The 21,694-nt window shown below is 35.8% G+C and overlaps 2 protein-coding genes across 3 annotated transcripts; both read left to right on the forward strand.

Moving 5' to 3' along the window:
• The first annotated feature begins 443 nt into the window (after nt 1-443).
• Nucleotides 444-13,627, forward strand: LOC125824002 (ribonuclease J). 2 transcript variants are annotated; one of them, XM_049503362.1, is made up of 18 exons: nt 444-755; nt 1,389-1,617; nt 1,956-2,079; nt 2,455-2,511; nt 3,307-3,498; nt 3,616-3,693; nt 4,681-4,863; nt 4,984-5,064; nt 6,155-6,220; nt 6,297-6,389; nt 7,398-7,523; nt 9,514-9,627; nt 10,623-10,718; nt 10,809-10,906; nt 10,986-11,437; nt 12,193-12,278; nt 12,365-12,643; nt 13,068-13,627. In XM_049503362.1, exons 1-18 carry the CDS (start codon nt 647-649, stop codon nt 13,161-13,163), a joined length of 2,559 nt encoding a protein of 852 aa, XP_049359319.1. In that variant the 5' UTR covers nt 444-646; the 3' UTR covers nt 13,164-13,627. The 2 variants fall into 2 exon arrangements, 1 of the variants encoding a protein (XP_049359319.1); XR_007442749.1 differs by having other exon boundaries at nt 497-755; nt 12,346-12,643; nt 13,068-13,375.
• A 787-nt stretch (nt 13,628-14,414) lies between these two features.
• LOC125824094 (uncharacterized) lies at nt 14,415-20,281 on the forward strand. Its single transcript, XM_049503449.1, has 6 exons — nt 14,415-14,635; nt 15,787-15,832; nt 16,214-16,340; nt 16,448-16,524; nt 19,574-19,671; nt 19,938-20,281. The coding sequence occupies exons 1-6, from the start codon at nt 14,516-14,518 to the stop codon at nt 19,971-19,973; spliced, it is 504 nt and encodes a 167-aa protein (XP_049359406.1). The 5' UTR covers nt 14,415-14,515; the 3' UTR covers nt 19,974-20,281.
• Nucleotides 20,282-21,694: the final 1,413 nt, after the last annotated feature.

Below are 21,694 nucleotides of genomic sequence, written 5' to 3' on the forward strand. Positions count from 1 at the left end.
CAGATGTTAATATTGAATTTTGAAACTTCTATACATATGTTGTGAATTTCTTCATATAAATACAATTTGAACTAAAAACAACTTAGTTTTGGTGAATTCGTAATTAATCGTTTACTTCCGCATTTATATGTTAAAAAATGTGAAACTAGTTAAATTGTAATTACAAACAATATATATAGTACATTTTTTTTAATTTATATTGCCCCCTTGCAAACCCAACTCGTCAAGATTATCAATAGTATTTCCTCTATTTGAACCTTCAAGCCACACACATGCTCCAAGTAAACCAACATTGATCAATTACTTATGCATTTACTTGTTTATTTTTCTCAAATAAAATTTGCGTAGTCACGTGCCTTCCATCATCCCTCTAATCTTTTCAATTTTCCTATTAAGCGAAAGCCAAACCGATAAGAAAGATATTTTTACGGTCACATTCTATCTTTCAGCAAACAAAATCATCTTCCCCTTTATCTCTCTCTGCTAACCAAACTCTCCATTTCCCGCTCCTCCTCCTTAAACCCTCAGCAGTTGCCGGAGCAATAAGCTCTCGAATTCCTCCATATCTTTCTCTGTTACCTATAAACAGCCATTCCTATACCTTCAACAGTAGTTAGGAGTAACCAGTGCCGGAGCATTCATCCAAATGGCCGCCGCTTTCAGTGCTATTTCACTCTGTCCGTACAAACTATGCCACCAGCTAAACCCTAGAAAACACTTTATTTCTTGCTATACTCCATCTACTTCTTCTATAGGTACGTGGCGTTTTTACTTTGCCTTCCTTTTTTTTTTTTTGGTTTGTTTTCGAATTGAAGCAATGAATAATGATAAGAGTGAAGTAATGCAATGAGAAGTTTTGGAGTATGGGAAAGTAATCTGTTCACTTTGATGAAACAATGATTTCCCGAGTGAATAAAACTACTACAAAGGAAATGAAGTAATCGCAATTTAAATGCTTAGCTATTTTTAGTGGGTAAATTGTTGCCTCGTATATAATAAACATTATTGAATTGGTTCCAGTTACTGGTTGCAGTTCGTATCGTGTTTGAGATTGACTTAATATTACACTGTAATGTTATCCTTGATTTTCACAGTATGCCATGAAGTCCCTTACTGCTATAGTTGGTTTTGTTGTTAAAGTTTATGAATACACTTACAAACATATATTGTATCTTTTCTTGCATTACCTGTGAGTAAATTGTATGCTTACGTGTATGTAAGAGTCACACATACACACTATGAGCAGTATTAATGTAAAATAATTTAGCTCGGAGATGTTCCTTGCTTCTTAGTTGTTACATCCCATTGCTTTCTTGAAGCTGCTGTTGGGAAGAACTTTGTTGAAAGTTGGTTATTCTATTTATTGCTGAAAGTTGGTGTCATTTCAGGTGTACGCGGATCAAAAGGTCCTCGTAAAAGACCTGATAAATTGGAGGGCGCTGGAAGAAGCATCGATGATTCTGTCCAACGAAGGATGGAACAATTCTATGAAGGGTCTGATGGCCCACCTTTACGTGTTCTTCCTATTGGTGGTCTGGGAGAAATTGGGATGAATTGCATGCTTGTTGGAAATTATGATCGTTATATTCTTATTGATGCTGGAATAATGTTCCCAGGGTAGGTGTTACAAACTGGCCATTCGTGCAACTTTTTAACAATGATATTGCTGTGTAGAAACTTTTGCAGAATCTGCCTTTAATGAATATTCTTTGATTACTCTTTCTGTTTTAGGCATTAATCTAATGGTGGAGGTCCAGGGGTCCTGTCATCTTTTCCTACTGAAAGCTCCTCTAAACTTTTATTTATAAGTTAAAAGTTCCTACTAAGGATGATAAGTTATCTAAAGAATTTCTTTCCTTAGATGGTACTAGCTGTGTTAGGCTTTGAATTTAGTTACATTGTCCGTATTTCTTTGTCATTGACTGACTTGGGATCTTATTGGATGCCCTCTCCAGCTATGACGAGCCTGGTGTCCAGAAGATTATTCCTGATACAACATTTATTAAGAAATGGAGCCACAAAATTGAAGCAGTTATTATAACCCATGGACATGAAGACCACATTGGTGCGCTGCCGTGGGTAAAGTTTCTATTCTAATCTATTCATATTTTTATGTGTACTGATGGAAATATATTTGCAAATTCGGTTCAGGGACAATGTACTCACAATCGATTTAGAGAATCATACTTCTAACATTTTCTAAGCAACTAATGTATGTCATACAGAACTTATCCTGCTGTCTATAGGTCATGTTTCTGAGGTCCTTTATTTGATAGGTTCAGTAAGAATTTTCTCATCCTTACCATACCATGCCCCTTTATGGATTGTTTGGTGTTAGCCTTTTCTGATGCATGGAGTGTATTTCTTGGTGTTCCAGTTCCTCTTGTTTAATTGCCAAATATGCTTGTGTGTTTTTCTCAGTTTATGTTGCCTTGACATCTGTTATCCTAACAGGTAATTCCTGCTCTGGATTCTCATACACCGATTTTTGCATCGTCGTTTACAATGGAGGTTTGTTAAGATCCTATGAGTTTTTTTTTGACTGCTTTTGGTTATATAGTAATCCTATGTTCACAAGGATATGTGGTATTTTGAAGCCTAAATTCATAAAACCATAATCTGCCTTCTATCTCAAAAGAAGAAAGGAGAAGATCTAAAATTGAAGTGGAAACCTGTTCTTTGAGAAATGGTTGAAAGCACACTGTATCTGCTTATCCTTGAGATACAGTAACAGAACTAAAATTTTCGTCTTCTCTCTCCTACCAAGCAAAGGCAAATCTGAAATTACTTGAATTTTCGTCTTTTCAGTCTTGCATTCATTTGTCTTCCATTTTTATCCTCATCGAATAGAAAAAGTGAAATTCCTTCATCTATTGACTATTATATTTGTTATCCTTGGTCTCTCTCTCTCTACCTTTGGCTTTGTTTCATCTTTCTTCAGCCGTCTGATCTTCTTCTTTAATTTCCTTTCTGTTCTTTTCTCTTTTCTTCTTTTCCTTTCTCCTTCCTATAAGTGGTTGGATGGATTTCTTATTGTTATTAAAATGGACAAGGTGAAGTGGTCCGTTTCTAAAAATAAACAAAGTCTAGTCGTTGGTATACTATCTCATAGGCTCTGCCTGCAAAGCTTATTCAATTTTGTTGGAGCATGATCCAAAACCCATACACACAAATTGAGACACCAATACCTACTGGCTACTGTTGCATACTTATTTATTGGAACATCATATTCTTTGCTGTTAACTTTTCAACAGTGTTACATGTCAATTTATATTGAACTAAGTATCTCTATTGTTTTGTAATCAGCTAATTAAGAAGCGACTGAAGGAGTTTGGGATATTTGTTCCATCTAGGCTTAAGGTATTTAAAACAAGAAGGAAATTTACGGCTGGGCCCTTTGAGGTAGAACCTATAACGGTTACCCATTCTATTCCAGATTGTAGTGGAATAGTATTACGTTGTTCTGATGGTACCATCCTCCATACAGGTGACTGGAAGGTATTACACTGTGTCCTTATAAGTCATCCATAAAAATGTTTAGATTTATGATCTGTATCTTACCCTATGAGTATTCTTTTTTAATTGGTAGCATTATGAGTATTCTGTATTTTACAGATAGATGAGTCACCACTCGATGGAAAGGTTTTTGACCGCGAGGCCCTTGAGGAACTTTCAAAAGAAGGTGTTACTTTGGTACGGATAGTATCTTATTAAGGAATTTACTTTTTTTCAATTAGACGTATTACTTTTAGAATGACTCAGTTCAACCTGTTGAAATAATGTGTGAAGTTATACATATTGAGGGGCTTGAAGAGTGTATGGTCGGCAAATGAATTACTATTTGCTTTATGTAGTAGTAAACTGCAACTGCTATTCAGTTAGATGAAATGTACATCCTTAGATACATCTTCTGTGAACTCCTTCATTTTTCCTTTTAATATTCAGCTGTATATTATGTGTTATTTTTGGATGATTTAATTAGGTTCTTTTATTGAGTGTATACATGCATATCTATGATGTATATTCTCCCACCGTGCTCTGAGCTCAGTCTCTCTCTCTCTCTCTCTCTCTCTCTCTCTCTCTCTTTACATGCAGATTTGCCTAAAAATGTTGAAGAATCCTCTTGAATAAGATTAACACCACAGTTTCGTAATTGTAACTTTCCTGTGCTATAAACAATACGTCTTATGTAGAAAAAAGGGTCTTTTATTTTATATTTTGGTATATATACTTTGAACATGTGATGCATATAGCACTCTATGTCTCTTGATTGTACTTGTTCTTTGCTTCATAACTGGAAATTATTTCATAGCTTGCCTCAAATATAGTGTTACTTTCACCCCTTGTTACATTCTTGAGTTGCAATCATCTCTCCTGTCTCTCATGCATAATTTGTTATGTCGTTCTTAACTATGATAATGTTTGAGTTTATAAATCTCTTATTCTCAAGTTTGCGTACATGTACATTTTTTTGCATATGTTGTTGGATCTTTTTTTCCAGGGACAGCAGTGGATATCCAATTTATCTTTAATCCTATATGGATTTGCTTTATGTGCATACACCTCTATTTATTTTTTCATCATTCTATTAAGTTTAACTTCATGGACGAAAAAATGGAGGATATGTTTCTCATTGAAGCAAACCTAAAAGAAATTATTGATGAGTATTTTTTTTTCCAGATGATGAGTGATTCAACAAATGTCCTTTCCCCTGGAAGGACACTCAGTGAAACTGTAGTTGCAGATTCGTTGCTGAGGCGCATTTCAGCTGCCAAAGGAAGGGTTATCACTACCCAGTTTGCATCTAACATTCATCGTCTTGGCAGTGTGAAAGCTGCAGCTGACTTGACCGGCAGAAAGCTGGTATACAGTCTCTCATCTCTGTTAATTAAATCTTCTCCACATGTTCTCATGATCTTTTAGTGTTGTTTAGACTATCTTTTCTGTTTCCCAGATTCAGATTATAACATGATTGTTTAATAGGTATTTGTTGGCATGTCTTTGAGGACGTATCTTGACGCTGCATGGAAAGATGGGAAGGCACCAATCGACCCATCAACTCTGGTAATGGCCTAAGTTGTCAAGGTCTCCTATGACTGGAGGACATACCTTATCTTCTTGCAAAGAACCTGATATGCTATTTAACATGCACAATTGTACAAGACTGTTAAGCTTACAGTCTCGACTTTCATATTTTTCTATGCCATAGTTATGTGTAAACCATAAGAAAAACTATAAATGGTAGAGGGTTGTGTAAAATCGATACAAGATAAGGCGAGGATTTTAAAAAAACTCTTATTTCAATTGTATTAAGATGAGATATTCAGAATTTTACCTAATATTTATCATGCAGTGAAATTAACTTTGTTTCCACCATCACCCCTGAATTGTATTCATTGACATCATATGCAAAGGACACTTTGGTCATCTTAATGCCTTAAAGAGTAGTTCTAGTGGAGGGGTCACTTCCTCAATGGTGTGACTTAATAGATTGCATGAGATTTTGTGATTACACTAGAGGTGTCAAATGGACGGGTTGTGTTGAATTTGGGTGGGTCAAAATGGACCGAGTTAATAAATTGGCGGGTTATTGGCCTGTCCAAAAGTTACTTGAATTGAAATGTGTTGGGCTGAAAAGCCTTGGTACCTGTTGGTGGGAGGTGGGAGACATCCCGTGGAATTAGTCGAGATGCGCGCAAGCTGGCTCAGCTACCACGGTTATTAAAAAAAGGGGGGGCTAAACAAGCCTTGTTTGTTTCTTTTTTCTTCTTTTCTGATCTTCTGGACCAGGGATGTGGGTGGGGAGGGAGGATAAGAAAGGGAGGTGGAGTTTCCTTCCTTTCCTTGTCATACAACTTCATTACATTTTGTCTTCTCTTTGGATCTGCTACTCTGTTAAAGTTGAAGAATCCAGGTCAAATGTCTTGCTCAATCTGAGGATAGAGGGAGCTAAACACCTTGATCATTCATTGAGTGAGGATTATCACTCAAATATTTGAATGATATCATCGTCTAATCTGTGTAGAGCAACTAGTGAAATATGGAAAGGATATTTTCAATTTGTAACAGTGCCTATTTCCTAAATTTCTTCCTTATAAATCTACTCTTCATATTCTAATTCTTCCCCACTCATAAGTACACATATCTAATTCAGGTAAAGGTGGAAGATATTGACGCTTATGCCCCAAAAGATTTGCTGATTGTGACAACAGGTTCTCAAGTAAGTATTGTTGATGTGTCTGCCAGCTTTACAAGCTTCAATTACAGAATATGTAACCTAGTCTCTGTTGTGTCAGGCAGAACCACGTGCTGCGTTGAATCTTGCTTCATATGGAAGTAGTCACTCACTCAAATTAAACAAAGAAGATCTAGTTTTATATTCAGCCAAGGTACTGTATAAATTGTATTGTTTAACTCCTGGCAATGTGAATTTTTTCGTTCATGACAAATTCATTCTCAGGACTCCTATTATCCGCTGATGTATCTAATTAATTAACATCATCCATGTCTTGACTTTGTCATATTAACTTTAATCTTTTAATGCCTTAGTTCTGATTCCATTGAGAGACTATTTGATACATGCATACCCAGCCAAAGTGAAGAGTCTTATTCTCGGTCTTCTTCTACCAACCTTTTCATCTCCTTTCAGCCAATGTACTGATGGTCTATGAATTTTAGTCTTGGTGTTTGTAGCTTCTCCCTAGATAACTCTTCTTGTGCTTTGTTGTTGCCATTTCATGCTTCCTGTCACTACCTCATGATCGGCATGTTTAGTGTAAAGAGTTTGTATGCTTTACTTCTAATAGAGATTATTTGCTTTACAACATCTCTGCCATATGAAATTAGGTGGTTTTTGTTGATTAGTAGCTTTGCAAAGAACATCTACTCTATATGATGTGAACTATAAATTTCCCACTTTGTGAGCTGAATAGTATCATGCTGCTGAGACTCCTTCCAACACCAAACAAAAATAGTAAAAGTGAAATAAACACAAGGAAGAGATGCAAAATAAGGTTGTATTGGGATAAATTTCCATAGAAGGAAGGTTGACAGCAAATGTCGTCTTGATTTGTATCCTTGCACTGTTTGCTTTGCTTTCATGATGAACTAGTTAGGATAGTCAATATTTGGTTACTTTGAATATCTTTTTTCTTTAATTTCTCTTTCCTATTTATATGATGAATACTTAGGAACATATCTTCTTGAATATTTTTTTTTTGGGATCAGGTATAGTAAAGAGAACATATCTTCTTGATTTTTGTTAATGCTTTTTGTCTCTTTTGAAACTATTTAAGAGAAAGATTCCTTGAGGTGTTCTTTGTAAGTCTTAAGTTTGCAGAAAGATAATTGATAGCATTGTTGAACTGCCATAATCAGCTACACAATCTTTTTTATAGGTGATTCCTGGTAATGATACCCGGGTGATGCAAATGTTGAACCGTATATCAGATATTGGATCAACTATAGTGATGGGAAAGAATGAGCTGCTCCATACATCCGGCCATGCTCATCGTGACGAGCTGGTAAAATCTTCTTTTAAGTGAAAAATTATATTGCAAGGAGTAAGGCTTTTTTTTTGGTGTGTGTGTGTGAATCTCTAATCTCAAGCTTACTGAATCACAATGGCTGTTATTGAAATGGTTCATTTGTTGACCTCTCGAGTCCCATTTAGTCATGAGAACTTTATCTTGAGTTTTTCCTTTTGCTGGTAGAAGCTAGTTGTACCTGTTAGATCTTCATTGGCTGACTCTCATTCACTAACTTAAGGGTGATCTGGGTATCATTCTTGCTTCCACTTAATAGAAGCAAAATAAAAAAGTTGGTTATCAGATCATGTGCATTTTCTTTCATCACATTGTGACAAGAAAAAAAGTTAGCCCTTTTTATTTATTTTGGCAATGGATGAATTGACACGACACATTCAAGGGAAGGTGCCTTGCTGCATGCTATTTGTTGATGACATTGTAATGATTGATAAGATGCATAGCGGAGTTAACGACAAGCTAGAGGTATGGAGATAGACCTTGGTGTCTAAAGGTTTCAGGTTGAGCATGACTAAGACATAGTACGTGGAGTGCAAATTTAGTGATGTGCCTTGTGTACCTGACGAGGAAGTGAGGTTGGATTCTCAAGTCATCTCCAATAAAGGGAGCTTCAAGTACTTAGGTCCTATTATCCTAGGTAATCGGGAAATTAGCGGGGATATCACACATCACATATGTACGGGGTGGTTGAAATGGAGGCTAGCATCTGGTGTCTTATGTGATAAGAAGGTGCCACTAAGATGTAAAAGTATGTTCTACAAAGTAGTAGTTAGATTGATTTTGTTGTATGAGGTAAAGTGTTGGCTAGTTAAGAACTCTTATGTCATGAAGATGAAATTTGTGGAAATGAGGATGTTGAGATGGCTGTGTAGGCTTACTAGGAGAGATATGATCAGAAATGAAGATATTCGGGCCAAGATATAAGTGGCCTCCGTGGCGCACAAAATGCGGGAGGTGAGGCTGAGGTGGTTCAGACATGTCAAGAAGAGATGCATAGACACTCTAGTGAGGAGGTGTGAGAGGTTGACACTGGAGGGTCAGACAAGATATGACAAATCTTCAGCTTACCTAGGACATGACCCTTGATAGGTAGAGTTAGGCCAAAAACGTATTTGGAGAGGTAGAGTTAGGCCAAAAACGTATTTGGAGAGGTAGAGTTAGGCCAAAAACGTATTTGGGGGAGGTGATCAGACAAGATATGACAAGTCTTCAGCTTACCTAGGACATGACCCTTGATAGGAGGTGTGGAGGTCGAGGTTTCGGGTAGAAGGCTAGTAGTATATAGTTTCACGTCTTGTCTCTCTTGCTAGTAGTATTAGTATTGGTATTTTTATTATTTTACTATTTCCGTATTTCTCATGCTTAGTTTACTACTTGTTGTTTTTTATGCATCGATTCATTACTATCCTATGATTGTTCCTATTGTTACTGCTTGTGTCTCCATAAATGTTGCATTTTTGCTTTCCTTGAGCTGGGGTCTATCAAAAACAATTTCTCTACCTGCCAGGTTGGAGCAGACCCCACTTGGGGTACTAAGCTATGTATGTAGTTGTTGTAGTATATTGTGACAAGAAAATGAAGAAGGTTTGGTTCATATTGTAACAAGAAAAGGGATATTTTGAGGAACGGGTAAGTGAATCGTTCTGTGGGAACTTTTCCTAAGCTGACTTAAATTTGTTAGTTCCAAATGGTTGCCCGTGGATGAAAGACATATTGAAGAGAGAAGCGGAAGGGCAGGGGAAAAATGACTTTTATTTTTATGCATCTTTTTTGCTTTAGAGAAACAAAGAAAGGGAGAAGAAATTGTGTCAAAATTCAAGAATTCCAGTTTCTCAGATTATATCCCAGAGCATGACACAGTTCTCATTCCGTATATTTGTTTTTCCTAAAAAAAGATTTATCCATTTTTTTCAATTTCATGCTCAATGTTCTAAGCTGCAATATTGATGATGGATATCCCGTTCTGAAGGAAGAAGTTCTAAGGATTGTGAAGCCGCAACATTTTCTTCCTGTCCATGGCGAGCTCTTATTCCTTAAAGAGCATGAATTATTGGGGAAATCAACTGGAATTCGGCATACAGCTGTAAGTTGTATGGTTTTATTTGGATGTTTGATTAATAATGCTTATTGCTTCAAGTACCTTCAAATTATATAGACATGTAGCCATTGGAACTAAGGTGTGTTGCGGGCATATCTTTTTGAATACTTGAATTTATCCATAATGGCATTCTTCTATTCTTGTAGTTTTAGGGAACTGTATCATGATGAAAGCATGTCTTTATGGTCAGATGTAGATATCTCATTGGTCTAGGCCCAGAATGTGGCTGATTGTCCTTTTTTTGTTTTTCCCCCCATATATGTTCTTATTCTTTGAGTATCGGTAAACGTCACCCCCACCAAGCCCCTCAGGAGTCAAATAATGGATTTTCTCACTTTGCTTCCTTGGTGAATTGAAGCCCAACCTCATGGTTAGAGATTGATGACCCTTTCCATTAGACTATACCTCGTCAGTGAACACTATTTTTGCCAAAGCTAGATATAGTCTTTGAGGAAAGTTTGTCGAATATGCAATGTGTTGCATACAAAGACTGTTGCTAGATATGGTCTTTGAGGAAAGCTAAGTTAAAATCTCTCATGATAATTATCTCAAAAAAATAAATGTAGTCTTTGAGGAAAGCTAGATATATTCTCTGCTTCATTAGCTTTTCTGTGACCTATGGTCCTAATGTCTAAAGATTCTAATTGAAGGATTCAACTATTTCAACTGATATTCTATTTACCTGAATTAGATTGAAGCTGACCAACCAAAGAGTGCTTTTATTACACATGGTTCAATTTCCAGCCTCCCCCTATGGGATGCAAGAGTGAAATCCTATTTATTTTGATGATTTTTCAAAAATACATGAATATATAGACTTGAAGAATGATTAAGGGGATGAGTGGGCTCCAAGCATTGGGAATTATCTGCAGTGAGAGAATGATTCAGTCTTGTATCATAAGCATTGTTGTCAAGCATTTTCAGTTCATTCTCGATGCTGATTTAAAGTGACCTCTGTTATTGTAACTGTGTGTGAATAGGTTATCAAGAACGGAGAGATGCTTGGAATCTCCCATTTGAGGAACAGAAAAGTTCTATCCAGTGGTTTCATTTCCTTAGGAAAGGAGAAGTTGCAGGTTTCTTACTTTCTCATTGTGTACATAAAGACTGCACTATTTCATCTTGTTTTCTAGACTGAACTAGTTTTTTTTTTTTTTTTTTTGCAGTTGATGTATAGTGATGGTGACAAAGCATTTGGTACAGCTGCTGAACTTTGTATTGATGAGAGACTTAGAATTGCTTCGGATGGTATTATAGTGGTCAGGTAATTTTCTCTAGCTTGTGATGCATCACATATTTTTCCACCTTGTGATACTGATATGTGTAAGATATCTGGAATGCAGTATGGAAATACTACGTCCTCAATCTACGGATGGTATGACAGAGAAAGCTTTGAAGGGAAAAATAAGAATAACCACACGCTGCTTGTGGCTTGACAAAGGGAAACTTCTGGATGCGCTCCATAAAGCTGCACATGCTTCACTTTCAAGCTGTCCATTGAATTGCCCATTGTCCCACATGGAAAGAACTGTGTCTGAAGTTCTTAGGAAATTGGTCAGGAAATACAGTAGTAAAAGACCTGAGGTTATTGCCATTGCCTTTGAAAATCCTGCAGGAGTCCTGGCTGATGAAATCAATGGAAAACTTTCTGGAAAATCACATGTAGGTTTTGGAATTTCAGCACTGAGAAATGTATTGGATGAAGATCAGAAAAGAAGACAGGCAAGTGGGGCACGTGCAGAAGAAGGTAATGGCCATGGCTATCCAATTGATGATGCAGCTGAGCAAGTGAAAGGTTTGTTCCTCTCATGCTTCTTTCCAATGAAATAGTTCAGTAATTCTTTCCAATGCATTCTGTGGTTTTCTAATCTGATTAGATGCTAGGCAAAGTAATTATCTTCGGGTTGGTATGTTGTGATCTTCTTGCTATAATTGCTTTTGACATTCACAAAATGGACCAATAAGCCTAGAGGGTAGGGTGGTTGCCCGTTGGTATATAGGAATTTTGAGTAGAACTGGAACATTATTTGAACTGAATTATATTTAGGGGTCACATATAGTTTGTTGTGTTAGAATTTGGTTAATATTTGTCATGTGCATGCCAAATGCTGAAAGGGGTTGATCCAATATTTAGAAGCCCTTTAGTGGGTGAAAAGTAGGAGATTTGGTTCTATCCCTCACACGTTTTTACTACTTTGACCTTTTTGGTCTTCAAGAGACCCCCTCCCCGTCCCCCAAATAAAAATTCCAATTGCTTGATATCTGCTCTCTACATTGGAATTCTCAGGCCATGTGTAGCACCAACAAAGAAAAAAATTCACATGTTTTCTTTGTCTAAATTGCATGCCATTGCTGGCTTAAAGTATGCTTGTGCATCATGAAAGTAGCATCTTTTATATTTCTTTGCTGGAGAAGACGATTTCATTAGTCGGTGGATAGATATTCAATCGGAAATTGCTTGTTGATTTTGTCTTCTGATATGATTTGATCTTAAGCATCCAATGCATGCTTAAATTTTGCTGTCATTTCATCCCTAACTTTTACGTGCAGGTGATGATATGGATATTGAGAGACTTACGCATGATGGAGCAACTACTTCAAGTGCAAACTCACTGGATGAATATTCTACCACTGAGGTAAAATCAGATGATTCTTCAAAGTCTTTTGTATCATCATCACTACTTGATCAATTAAAAAAGGTAGATTTGGTGCTTCAACACAGGAGGAATCAGAATCGTCCAGAAAAGAGAGCATTCAAATTGATTCTGGCTTTCCACAGTCTATGATGAAATCTTCCAAGCCTTTGAAGAGAAACAGATGGAAACATGATGAGATAAAGAAATTGATTACGTTGCGCGGGGAACTCCACAGCAAGTTCCAAGTTGTTCGTGGACGAATGGCACTATGGGAAGAGATATCTTCAAATTTACTTTCTATTGGAGTTGATCGAAGTCCTGGACAGTGTAAATCTCTCTGGGCTTCTTTGGTTCAAAAGTATGAGGTGAGTGTTTCTGATTCTTGTTTCCTCCTTGAGCATATGTGCATTTACTTGGTTGTGCTGATTAGCATAGAAACAATATTTACAATAAACAATGCATTTTGATTATCCTTTTTAGAACTTGTTTTTAGGATATCACATTATTTCTGTCTGAGGACATAGAAATGAAAATAGGGGGATAGATGTACCCTTTTGTATGGTGTGTTGTGACCTCTCAAGGGGAAAAAGAGAGAGAAATAAGATTTATCCATATCTTGAATTGTAGGTACACGGAGATGGCTAATACAAATTTCTATACATGAAATATTTATATATTTCCTTTTAGATGAAGATTCGCCCCTTTCACCTGCATCCTGTTGAAATTCTTGTGCAGACATTTTCTGTTTGGAAGGCCTACTTTTATCAACGTCTTTGCTTTCTGTAACAGGAAAACAAGAGTGACGAGAAAAGCCAGGATAAATGGCCTTACTATGAGGAGATGAGTAAAATCTTGTCTGATTTGGAGGCAACGGCCCAGAAATGATTGGACATGTGTACTTGCGGGTAGTGTTTGTGGAAGCAATTCTTCATTGGGGGGGATACATGAGTTTGGATACTGATATTTATCCAACAATACTAACGTGCCCTTAAAATTCAAGAAGCCAGATCAAAACTTCACCATTTGTTCTGGTCGATTAGCTGTTGCGCAAGCTCTTCAGATGAAGCCAAAGGCAGGGAAGGGGTTTGATTTATTAGGGGTCCTTATAAGCCCAGGGAAGGACGGGTAAATTCGCAATGGTTTTTTTTAGTGATTTTAGAGATTGGAAGGTTTGTCATGCTGGTAAATTTTTCCAAGTGGATACATACAGTTGAAAGTGGTTCTAAAAGTTGTCTGAGATTTTGATGGTAAGAGTTGGCATATTGATTATGTATTGCATGTTGTACCAACTATAGCATTGAATGCCTTGATAATGGATGTAGGAATATTGCTTCATCAAGTAAAGGGTTAAAGACGATTATTATTTTATAGAAATATTCCTCCAAATTACCTTTAATTATTTCTTGCTACAGTAATATATTATCTTACTCCTAAGGTTTCCTTGCATCTGACAGTTAATAGTTTTTTTTATTGTTGTTTTGGACTAAAAGAACAACTCCATCAATCATATTCATCACTCTGAGTCATATTTATCCTTAACAATGCTCAGCTAAAAAAATCATTTTTTTGTAAAATTATTAGTTAGTTTATAGAAAGAGTTATTTGGTTCCCGCATTAAAAAGAAGTTGACATTCAGATGAATTTTATTCTTGCAATATAACTGTTCAAAATAAATACTAATGAATTAGATGAGTAAACATGCATAGCATTAAGTCCTTAGTTGGGTTAATACTTTCTATCTCAAAGAAGAGGCGTTTCGATGTAACCAATAAAGTTGATGTCATACGATCAAAATGTCACAAGTTTGAGTTGTGGAAAATGAGACTATATACAAGAGATTTTTGTGGTTTGATTCTTTTTCAAATTCCGCATATAACATAAACTTCCTGCATTATCCTATATAAATAATAGAATAAGTTATTCAACTCACCATCTCAACAAATCAAGCGATCCATAAATAATAGAATAAGTTATTCAAATTATAGTTTCGACAAATCAAACAATCCCTAAGACTAATGTAATTTCGTAAAATTTCATTTGATTAAGGTTTTAAGAAGAAATTATGTTTTATGCCCACTTTTACAATTTTTATTTTTTCAAAAATGATATTATAGTAATCTAATTAATGTAGATGAGAGCAAATTCTATTTTACCGCCCCCACGAAACACTATTAAGGGGGGGAAATGTATTTTCTCTTTTCTGTCTAAACTTGAATCAGTTTTGCAGTGCGGCAACTATGGAGGATACCTCATCATCCATTCCTCCGAACAATGCCACAACTCCCGGTGCGGCCAAATACCTAGCCGGCCTCCCTTCTCGCGGCCTTTTCTCCTCCAACGTCCTCTCCTCTACTCCGGTAACTTCCTCTTTCTCCCTCCCAAAACCCTAATTTACTTTTGCACCATCCCCTCTTCCCCTTTTCTTTACTGACGTCTTTTATGTGGTATTAATACTTCTTAATAGTAGTGCTGAACCGTATAGTATAATTGAGTTGATAAAACTGTTTTCTTTAATGTTTTGGAGTAGATATAACTGTTGTATAATTGTCCCAAACTTATCTATTTTCATCTATGGTAGAATAAATTCTGGAGATATAGAATTCAGGGAGATCAGAGGCGGATACAACCTTATATACTTATAACACAGGAGTATAAGGTTGTGTACAAAATTATTAAGGTTGCAATAATAGGTCTGAACGTATAATTTTTGAAATATACTAACAAATTGGTGCTAATAATCTTTAAGATTAAATCCGTAGAGAGGGAGATGGTAGGAGTGTAAAATTTTGTTCATTTGATTTCTCTACTTCTGTTTGTACCTGTACCAAGCATACTAGTACATCTAAAAGAAGTTCTTGTTATCAACTGCACAGGACTTGGTCTTCAGTATTCTTATTGTGGAATTCTGTCTTCCTTCAATTCTAGGGATTTACATGCTGACAGAACTCCCCGAATGTGGTATTATAATCAACATGGTGTTTTTACAAACACACTTAATTTTAAAAAAAAATGGTGATACAAACACATAGCTATGCACACAGTAGTAATTTTACCTTAAAAAGGGTTAATTTAGATTGAGAAACTGCTCTGGCCCTTCTTGCTTTTTGGCTGGAATACTGTTAAACCCCAGCCTAGACAGTAATAAGGTTTTACGTCCAAAAGAAATGACTAGTTGGTGATTCTAAACACTGCATGAATCAGTATAGGATCAGAAAGGTTTTCGGAAGATAAATAATAGGTGGTACTGGTACCTCTTATCTGAGTTCAACGTCCTCCTTGCACCTTTTAGAGTAACAATCAGCTTTGTATTTCGTTCTTTTATCTTCACTTTAAGATTATATTATCCATGTGCCTTAGCCTCTTGCGTGTTTACTTACCATCATATCTGCTGACCAGCATTAGCTGGAAAATAATTTGACTATAAAAAAAAAGTGATGCTATCAGGAAATGTTTAATAATGCTTCTTCCATGTTCTTTTGAGCTCCACTAATTTAGAAACTTTATGCAGGGTGGAATGCGAGTATATGTTTGCGATCACGAAACGTCACCTCCGGGTCTGTTTTTGTATATTGATGTCTTTTAAATTATTTATGGTGAAAATTGATTTAGTCTCTAATTCTCCTGTTATTCTTGTTCTTTGAACGGATTTACTCGCATATGGTTATTTTATTGCTTAGTTTTTGGTTTACACTTGTATTCTAAGTCATTGATATCCACTCATTGTGTCTCATTTAGTACATGGTTGGTTAAATCATAGAAATATCTCTTCTATCTCGTGTCTTGATGCAATTCGAATGTCTCTTTTTTCTTTCTTTCTCTGTTTTTAAGAGTTCAATTTTTTTTCTTTTCCTCATTTAGCATCTTCCTCAAGGCTAGATTGCTTTTTTCATCAATCTGAATTGCTAGTTATATTTTACAAAATGTTGTATATGCAGAGGACCAGCTTATTAAGACCAACCAGCAAAACATATTGATTAGGTCTCTCATGCTTAAGAAGCAGAGAGGTGAATATAGTTCAAAAGACGGCAAGGGGATTTCCTCAAATGACAATGGTAGAAAAAGGTAATTATCCATATTTTCTTAGTTCAGTATTATTGCTATCCTTTACTAGCTAGTGTACCTTTGGACAGTTAACATGTTTGTATCTCCTGCCACAATCTAATTTTCAGAGCTGCTGAAAAAGCATTGGACAGTAGGGCATCAGCCAAGAAGGCTACCACCAGTAACCATGCTGCCTCTGCCCAAGGTGTGCCCGTTATTGACCATCACCTGCGGTCTTTGTAGTTGGTACATTCAAATGTGTTTTTTTAAAAAGCAGTGGTCTTTCACTGAAAAGATACTTGAATTATTGTGGTTGTTCATGTATCCTATTACTAAATTGAAAAAGAAAGAAGCAAATGAGTATCCCTAAGCTCTCCATTACTTCATTTGCTTAAATTGTCCATTTTGACTCTTAAATTCTAGCTCAAATTGTAATGCATAGTTTACATACCAGCTCTAATACTTTTGGGTCCACAAAAAAGAGAACAGTAGTATTGTTGCAAAAAGACTGCTCCTTCCCTTCCATTTGATGAAAAGAACAATTATCATAATGGTTGTTAAGAGATATGGGGTTCTGCTTTGCTTTTTTGTTGGGGTTGGTGGTTCTGTTTTGGTGTAACTAGTATTGCCGGTTCTTTTGTAAGTCGGGTTTTGGTGAAGTCTGGTTTCAGAACTTCTAAAATTTGCTATGATTCAATGAATACTACTGACTGATTAAGTTTCAAAAAGGAATTTAAGATGTTACTTGATTATTATACATTAGTAGGAGCAATAGAAGGATATATTACATATATATTGAAAATTTATCTTGATTGGAGAACATCACATCAAGTTTTAAATTTAAATTGTCATTCTAGAAGTTCTTATGGATGTATTAACTTATTAGTTATATTGCCTTGGAATATTGTAGGACATCCTAAAATGGAAAGTCTCGTATAGGTTGGCATAGAGGCCCTAGTATTATTTTTTTTTCCTATGTATGCAATAGCTCGCAAACCACATAGGAGAGATAACCCGCACTAGGCAAGCCCGGTGCGATGAGCTCTACACAGAAGGCAAACCCCTTACTTTCGCTGGCAAGGGGTTTCGAACTTGAGACCAAAAACATGGAAGTCCCAAGTCCAAACCACTGGGCCACCCCGAAGGGTATAGAGGCCCTAGTATTTAAATGTCTAATGACTTCCAATCGTTGATTTTTTTATTTAAACAGTCTCGGTTCATTTTAAAAGTATCTTGATATTTTAAGGTAATGTCATGAACTAAATCTTAACCTAAAATATTATTTGCAGAACAATGAGGGAAGGCTAGGTTTGTAATTGAAGGAAAAATAGGTGGGCAGGAGGGCTAGTATATGTTACAAAGTTAAGAAGGCTAGGCTTGCAGTGGAAGAGAGGGGGATGTAATTTTAAGAACTGCAAATCTTCCCTTGAAAGATCCAAAGATGCCAACGATTCACAATCTACATATAGGAGCTCTGGTAAATCAATAATGCTTCACAACAATACCAACCAAGTATGTGGCCAACACTTAAGTCCAACTTCACAACAACAACAACAACAAACTCAGTGTAATCCCACAAATGGGGAAACCCAACTTCACTAGTTTAGCAAAAAATCTCTATTTTCCAATTTGAAAGTCAAATCCTTGAGTTTTAACTCCAATTTTTCCATTACACGTGTTATGGAACCTAGTTGCTCCTTTAGAAACTCAAAACGATATCGTTCAAGCAAACACAACACTATTCATCTCCCTTACCAACAAACTTTTCAATTTCAAGTCTAGCTTTCTATTGTTTCGTAATTGGTGTTTAAATTTGAATCTCCCTTCAAAGGTATAGTTTACGATGTACATGTAACATAATATACAAGATTGGAGTGAAAGGATTACCTCTTTGTCAAACCCTAGAATTTTCAAGACGTGAGTTCTTGAGTTTTTCGTCAAAAATCTATAATTTCCATGATATTGAGGAGTTAGGGAATGCATTTGCCATTTAGCGAACCAAATCTACTAGGAAATGCATTTAATACTCACCTCAAAGTAGAATTTATGGAGTAGAAGCTCTCCCTTCTCTCTAACTCCCAAGAACTTGTTCCAAACAAATAATTCTTCTCTCTCTCGAAATGCATGTAATACTCACCTCAAAGTAGAATTTATGGAGTAGAACTCTCTAACTCCCAAGAACTTGTTCCAAACAAATAATTCTTCTGTCTCCCGAAATGCCTCTGAATGGCTTCTTCAGTTGGATCACGCTAGGACAGGCACAACGCTCAACCATCGCGTTCGACCTGTCCAGCTTGCAAAATGATGCCGAGTTTGATGCTAACTTCTGGACGGCACTGCCAGTAGTGGCTATTTTGGTTCCAAAGTTTGCTTCTTACTTTGTCTCTATTATTAAGAGCTAATTTAATTCCTTCAGCTGCTTTTAATTGCACCATCTATTCCATTGTCCTGGGAATTAAAATCCTTGTTTTCAATTTCTCCTTCTCATTTTGTCTTTTCCTTAATTCTTATCATCCTTTCTTAGCTATTTCAAGCTATACCAATATTAACTACTGGTGTTTCAATGACTTTGTTATTATCGAGCGGGTCCCACCTGACTCGGAATTAATTGAATTGCATCCTTAAACTGGAAAGTAGTCTGAATTAATTATAAAAATTCATAGGGCTTCACAATTACTCTAGAAATTCGCTGAAATCTTGTTTGGACAGATTATAAGATCTTAACATTTACTACCAATTTATTTTGGATGAGAAGGTAAAGATCATACTCCTATCATTTACTACCAATAATAAGTTGTGTGGATTACTGTCAAGCATCAAGTACATGTATAACTATATCTTATGAGACTAGATGGTGAATAACAGCTTCTTCCAGAAATCTATCTTCGGGACATTGAGTGACATGAAATAAGGCGATTAACATGCCTTCGCTCTAACTTCTGTAAATATTCCTTCGGGGACATTGAATGTCATCTTTCCAAATCTTTGGGAATGTGGAAGCCACTTACAAGGAGGTTTATTGATTTGCTTTACCATGTCATGCATGAAAAGTAAATTTAACGGCACAAGAAATAGTATATTCTCAGTTAGACACCATCATGTTTTTTCATGTCATTGTAAATATTCCCTACTCTTTGTCCAAATTTTCTTGTTTTTAATGTCTTTGTTGGAACTACTTATTTTTTGTAGAATGAATTCATGTGCATTATCATTTACAGTTAGTGATGTATTAAACTTGGTCTCAACTCCTGCAGAAACTTCAAAAACTCGTGCACCTGAAATACAAAATATGACTGTTGAGAAGCTACGGGCTTTGTTAAAGGAGAAAGGTCTTTCACTGAGAGGAAGGAAGGCAAGTATTTGCATAACCTTTTTATTTTATATAGGTTTTGAATTTTTCATTGTGGTCCACTGTTATACTTTTACCCGGTAACTTATCCTCCTTAAAGACATTATAATAAGTAGTACTTGTATGATGTGTTTTCCCCAACGCGTTTGGAATTGAGGTGTAGTTGTTGATTTTCTACTTGAATGATGTGTTTTGTTGAATATTTGGCCTATTCTGTAGCATATCATTCTCTTTCAATACACGTTCTCACTATGTAATTGTGTTGGCAGGATGAACTAATTGCTCGGTTAAGGGGGGACACATGACTAAAGCATATTCCAAGAGTTTGAGGTAGCTGATTCCAAATTCCATTTTGTACACCCTAGCAGCTGGGCCAAAGTAGGCTTTTACTTCTCTATTATGGGTGCTTTACAACCAGTTAAAGAGTCAACTTATGGACTTACAACTCTTGTGTGCTCTCTGCGTGTTTCTGTGTTCTTGTTGTATGCTATAGAATTTTGTTAAATTGTGAGGGTGCGCTAGACTTGTGCCTGACTAGTTACATAATATGTGAAACTGCATGTCAAATTTTTGCTAGTCTTTGCAAATTCGCAATGAAACTGGTCTTTCAAAATCTACTCTGGTCAGTTTTGAATCTAATTTTGGCTTCATTGTCCGATGGACTTGGTCATTTTACCTCCTTTTTTGGCCGGTGGGTCGGGGAGGGGATTACAAGGTGGGAAATCGAACCTCACTACAAGGTGAAAGCTCACTACTTAGATTGCCCTCATTCTGCCTCTTCATTTTCTTGAGCTGCTAATAACATTTTTGCTCATTTTAAATTCTGATTGCTCAAAGCATGAATGTTGTTCGACTGAATTTCTATCTGACTAGCTTGCCTAATAATAATATTAATAATTAATAATGAATTTGTGTTCTTCATAGAAGTAACTGAAAGCAATCATTTGATAAACGACATCATAAATTTCTAAATTTTATTTATCTTCGAAAAGAAGCAGGTGAGGTGGAACAAAGTTTTATTAGAAGTATATATATATATTACTAAATTATCTTTTCTGATGTTTTGAAATTCTAAATTTGACTACTATTACTATTTTACGTAGTTATTTAAACTACAGTTAATATGATATAGAAATAGTAATTTCTCCGTTCACTTTTAATTGTCATGATTTTCTTTTTTCGAAAAGTGTAACATGATAATTAAAAGTTGACGGAGGGAGTAGAACTCTTTTGATTTGTTAAAATGATGAATAAAATAAAATATCTATTTTTGATATAGGACAAAGTAAAATGAAACAGATTGGTGTGAGTAATACTTAATACACTTTATATGCATCATAAATAGAAACTTGGGAACCACCCACTGTTTTTGCGTGTGATGAAATAGTTGGAATTTTATTTTTTTGTCGTTACTTAAAGATCATAAGATTGAAGAACATGTTCATATGAGGCGCTTTAACTCCTAGTGAATATATTGAATATCAAATTCAGATTAACCGGGCACTATAAATATCGAATGACTATAAATGGAGAATCACAAATTTTATTTTTAAAAAGAAAAACCATGACCCGAATTTTACGCAATTCATATTGATCAACACAGACTTGACTTTAAGTGGGAAAAGTTATTACGATAAATGTGTGGCATAATGTCTGCTTGTCGACATGAAATGATACAAAGGAAGTTTTTTTTCTTTTCTTTTTGTCATGATATGATTAAAGATTTAGACATTTCGAGAATTTTAAAATTGGTTATCTGAATTTCCATCTCATTAGTGAGGGTTCGATTCCCCACATTATAATTCCCTCTCACATTTCCCCTTTCCCTACCCACAATTTACGACACTAATAAAAATCGACGTTCGACCAAAAATACAGTACGATGGCAAAAACTTCTGCTTGCTGTTGCTGTAGCCACCTTTTCAGCAGTAACCTACTTCATTCATTCGTGTCAAATTATTTATTGTGATTTATTTTACACGTTTATTAAAAATATTGATTAAAAGAGATTTTTAATTATTTTACA

Source organism: Solanum verrucosum, unplaced genomic scaffold, assembly GCF_900185275.1.
Source record: "Solanum verrucosum unplaced genomic scaffold, falcon-dt-bn FXZP01000088.1, whole genome shotgun sequence".
NCBI lineage: Eukaryota > Viridiplantae > Streptophyta > Magnoliopsida > Solanales > Solanaceae > Solanum > Solanum verrucosum.

Coding starts and splice junctions, on each gene's coding strand:
- LOC125824002 (XM_049503362.1), top strand. CDS start 647: ATGGCCGCCGCTTTCAGTGCTATTTCACTCTGTCCGTACAAACTATGC. Junction 2,512..3,306: donor CATCGTCGTTTACAATGGAG/GTTTGTTAAGAT, acceptor TTTTGTAATCAG/CTAATTAAGAAGCGACTGAA. Junction 7,524..9,513: donor ATGCTCATCGTGACGAGCTG/GTAAAATCTTCT, acceptor CCCGTTCTGAAG/GAAGAAGTTCTAAGGATTGT.
- LOC125824094 (XM_049503449.1), top strand. CDS start 14,516: ATGGAGGATACCTCATCATCCATTCCTCCGAACAATGCCACAACTCCC. Junction 15,833..16,213: donor TCACGAAACGTCACCTCCGG/GTCTGTTTTTGT, acceptor TTGTATATGCAG/AGGACCAGCTTATTAAGACC. Junction 16,341..16,447: donor AATGACAATGGTAGAAAAAG/GTAATTATCCAT, acceptor TCTAATTTTCAG/AGCTGCTGAAAAAGCATTGG.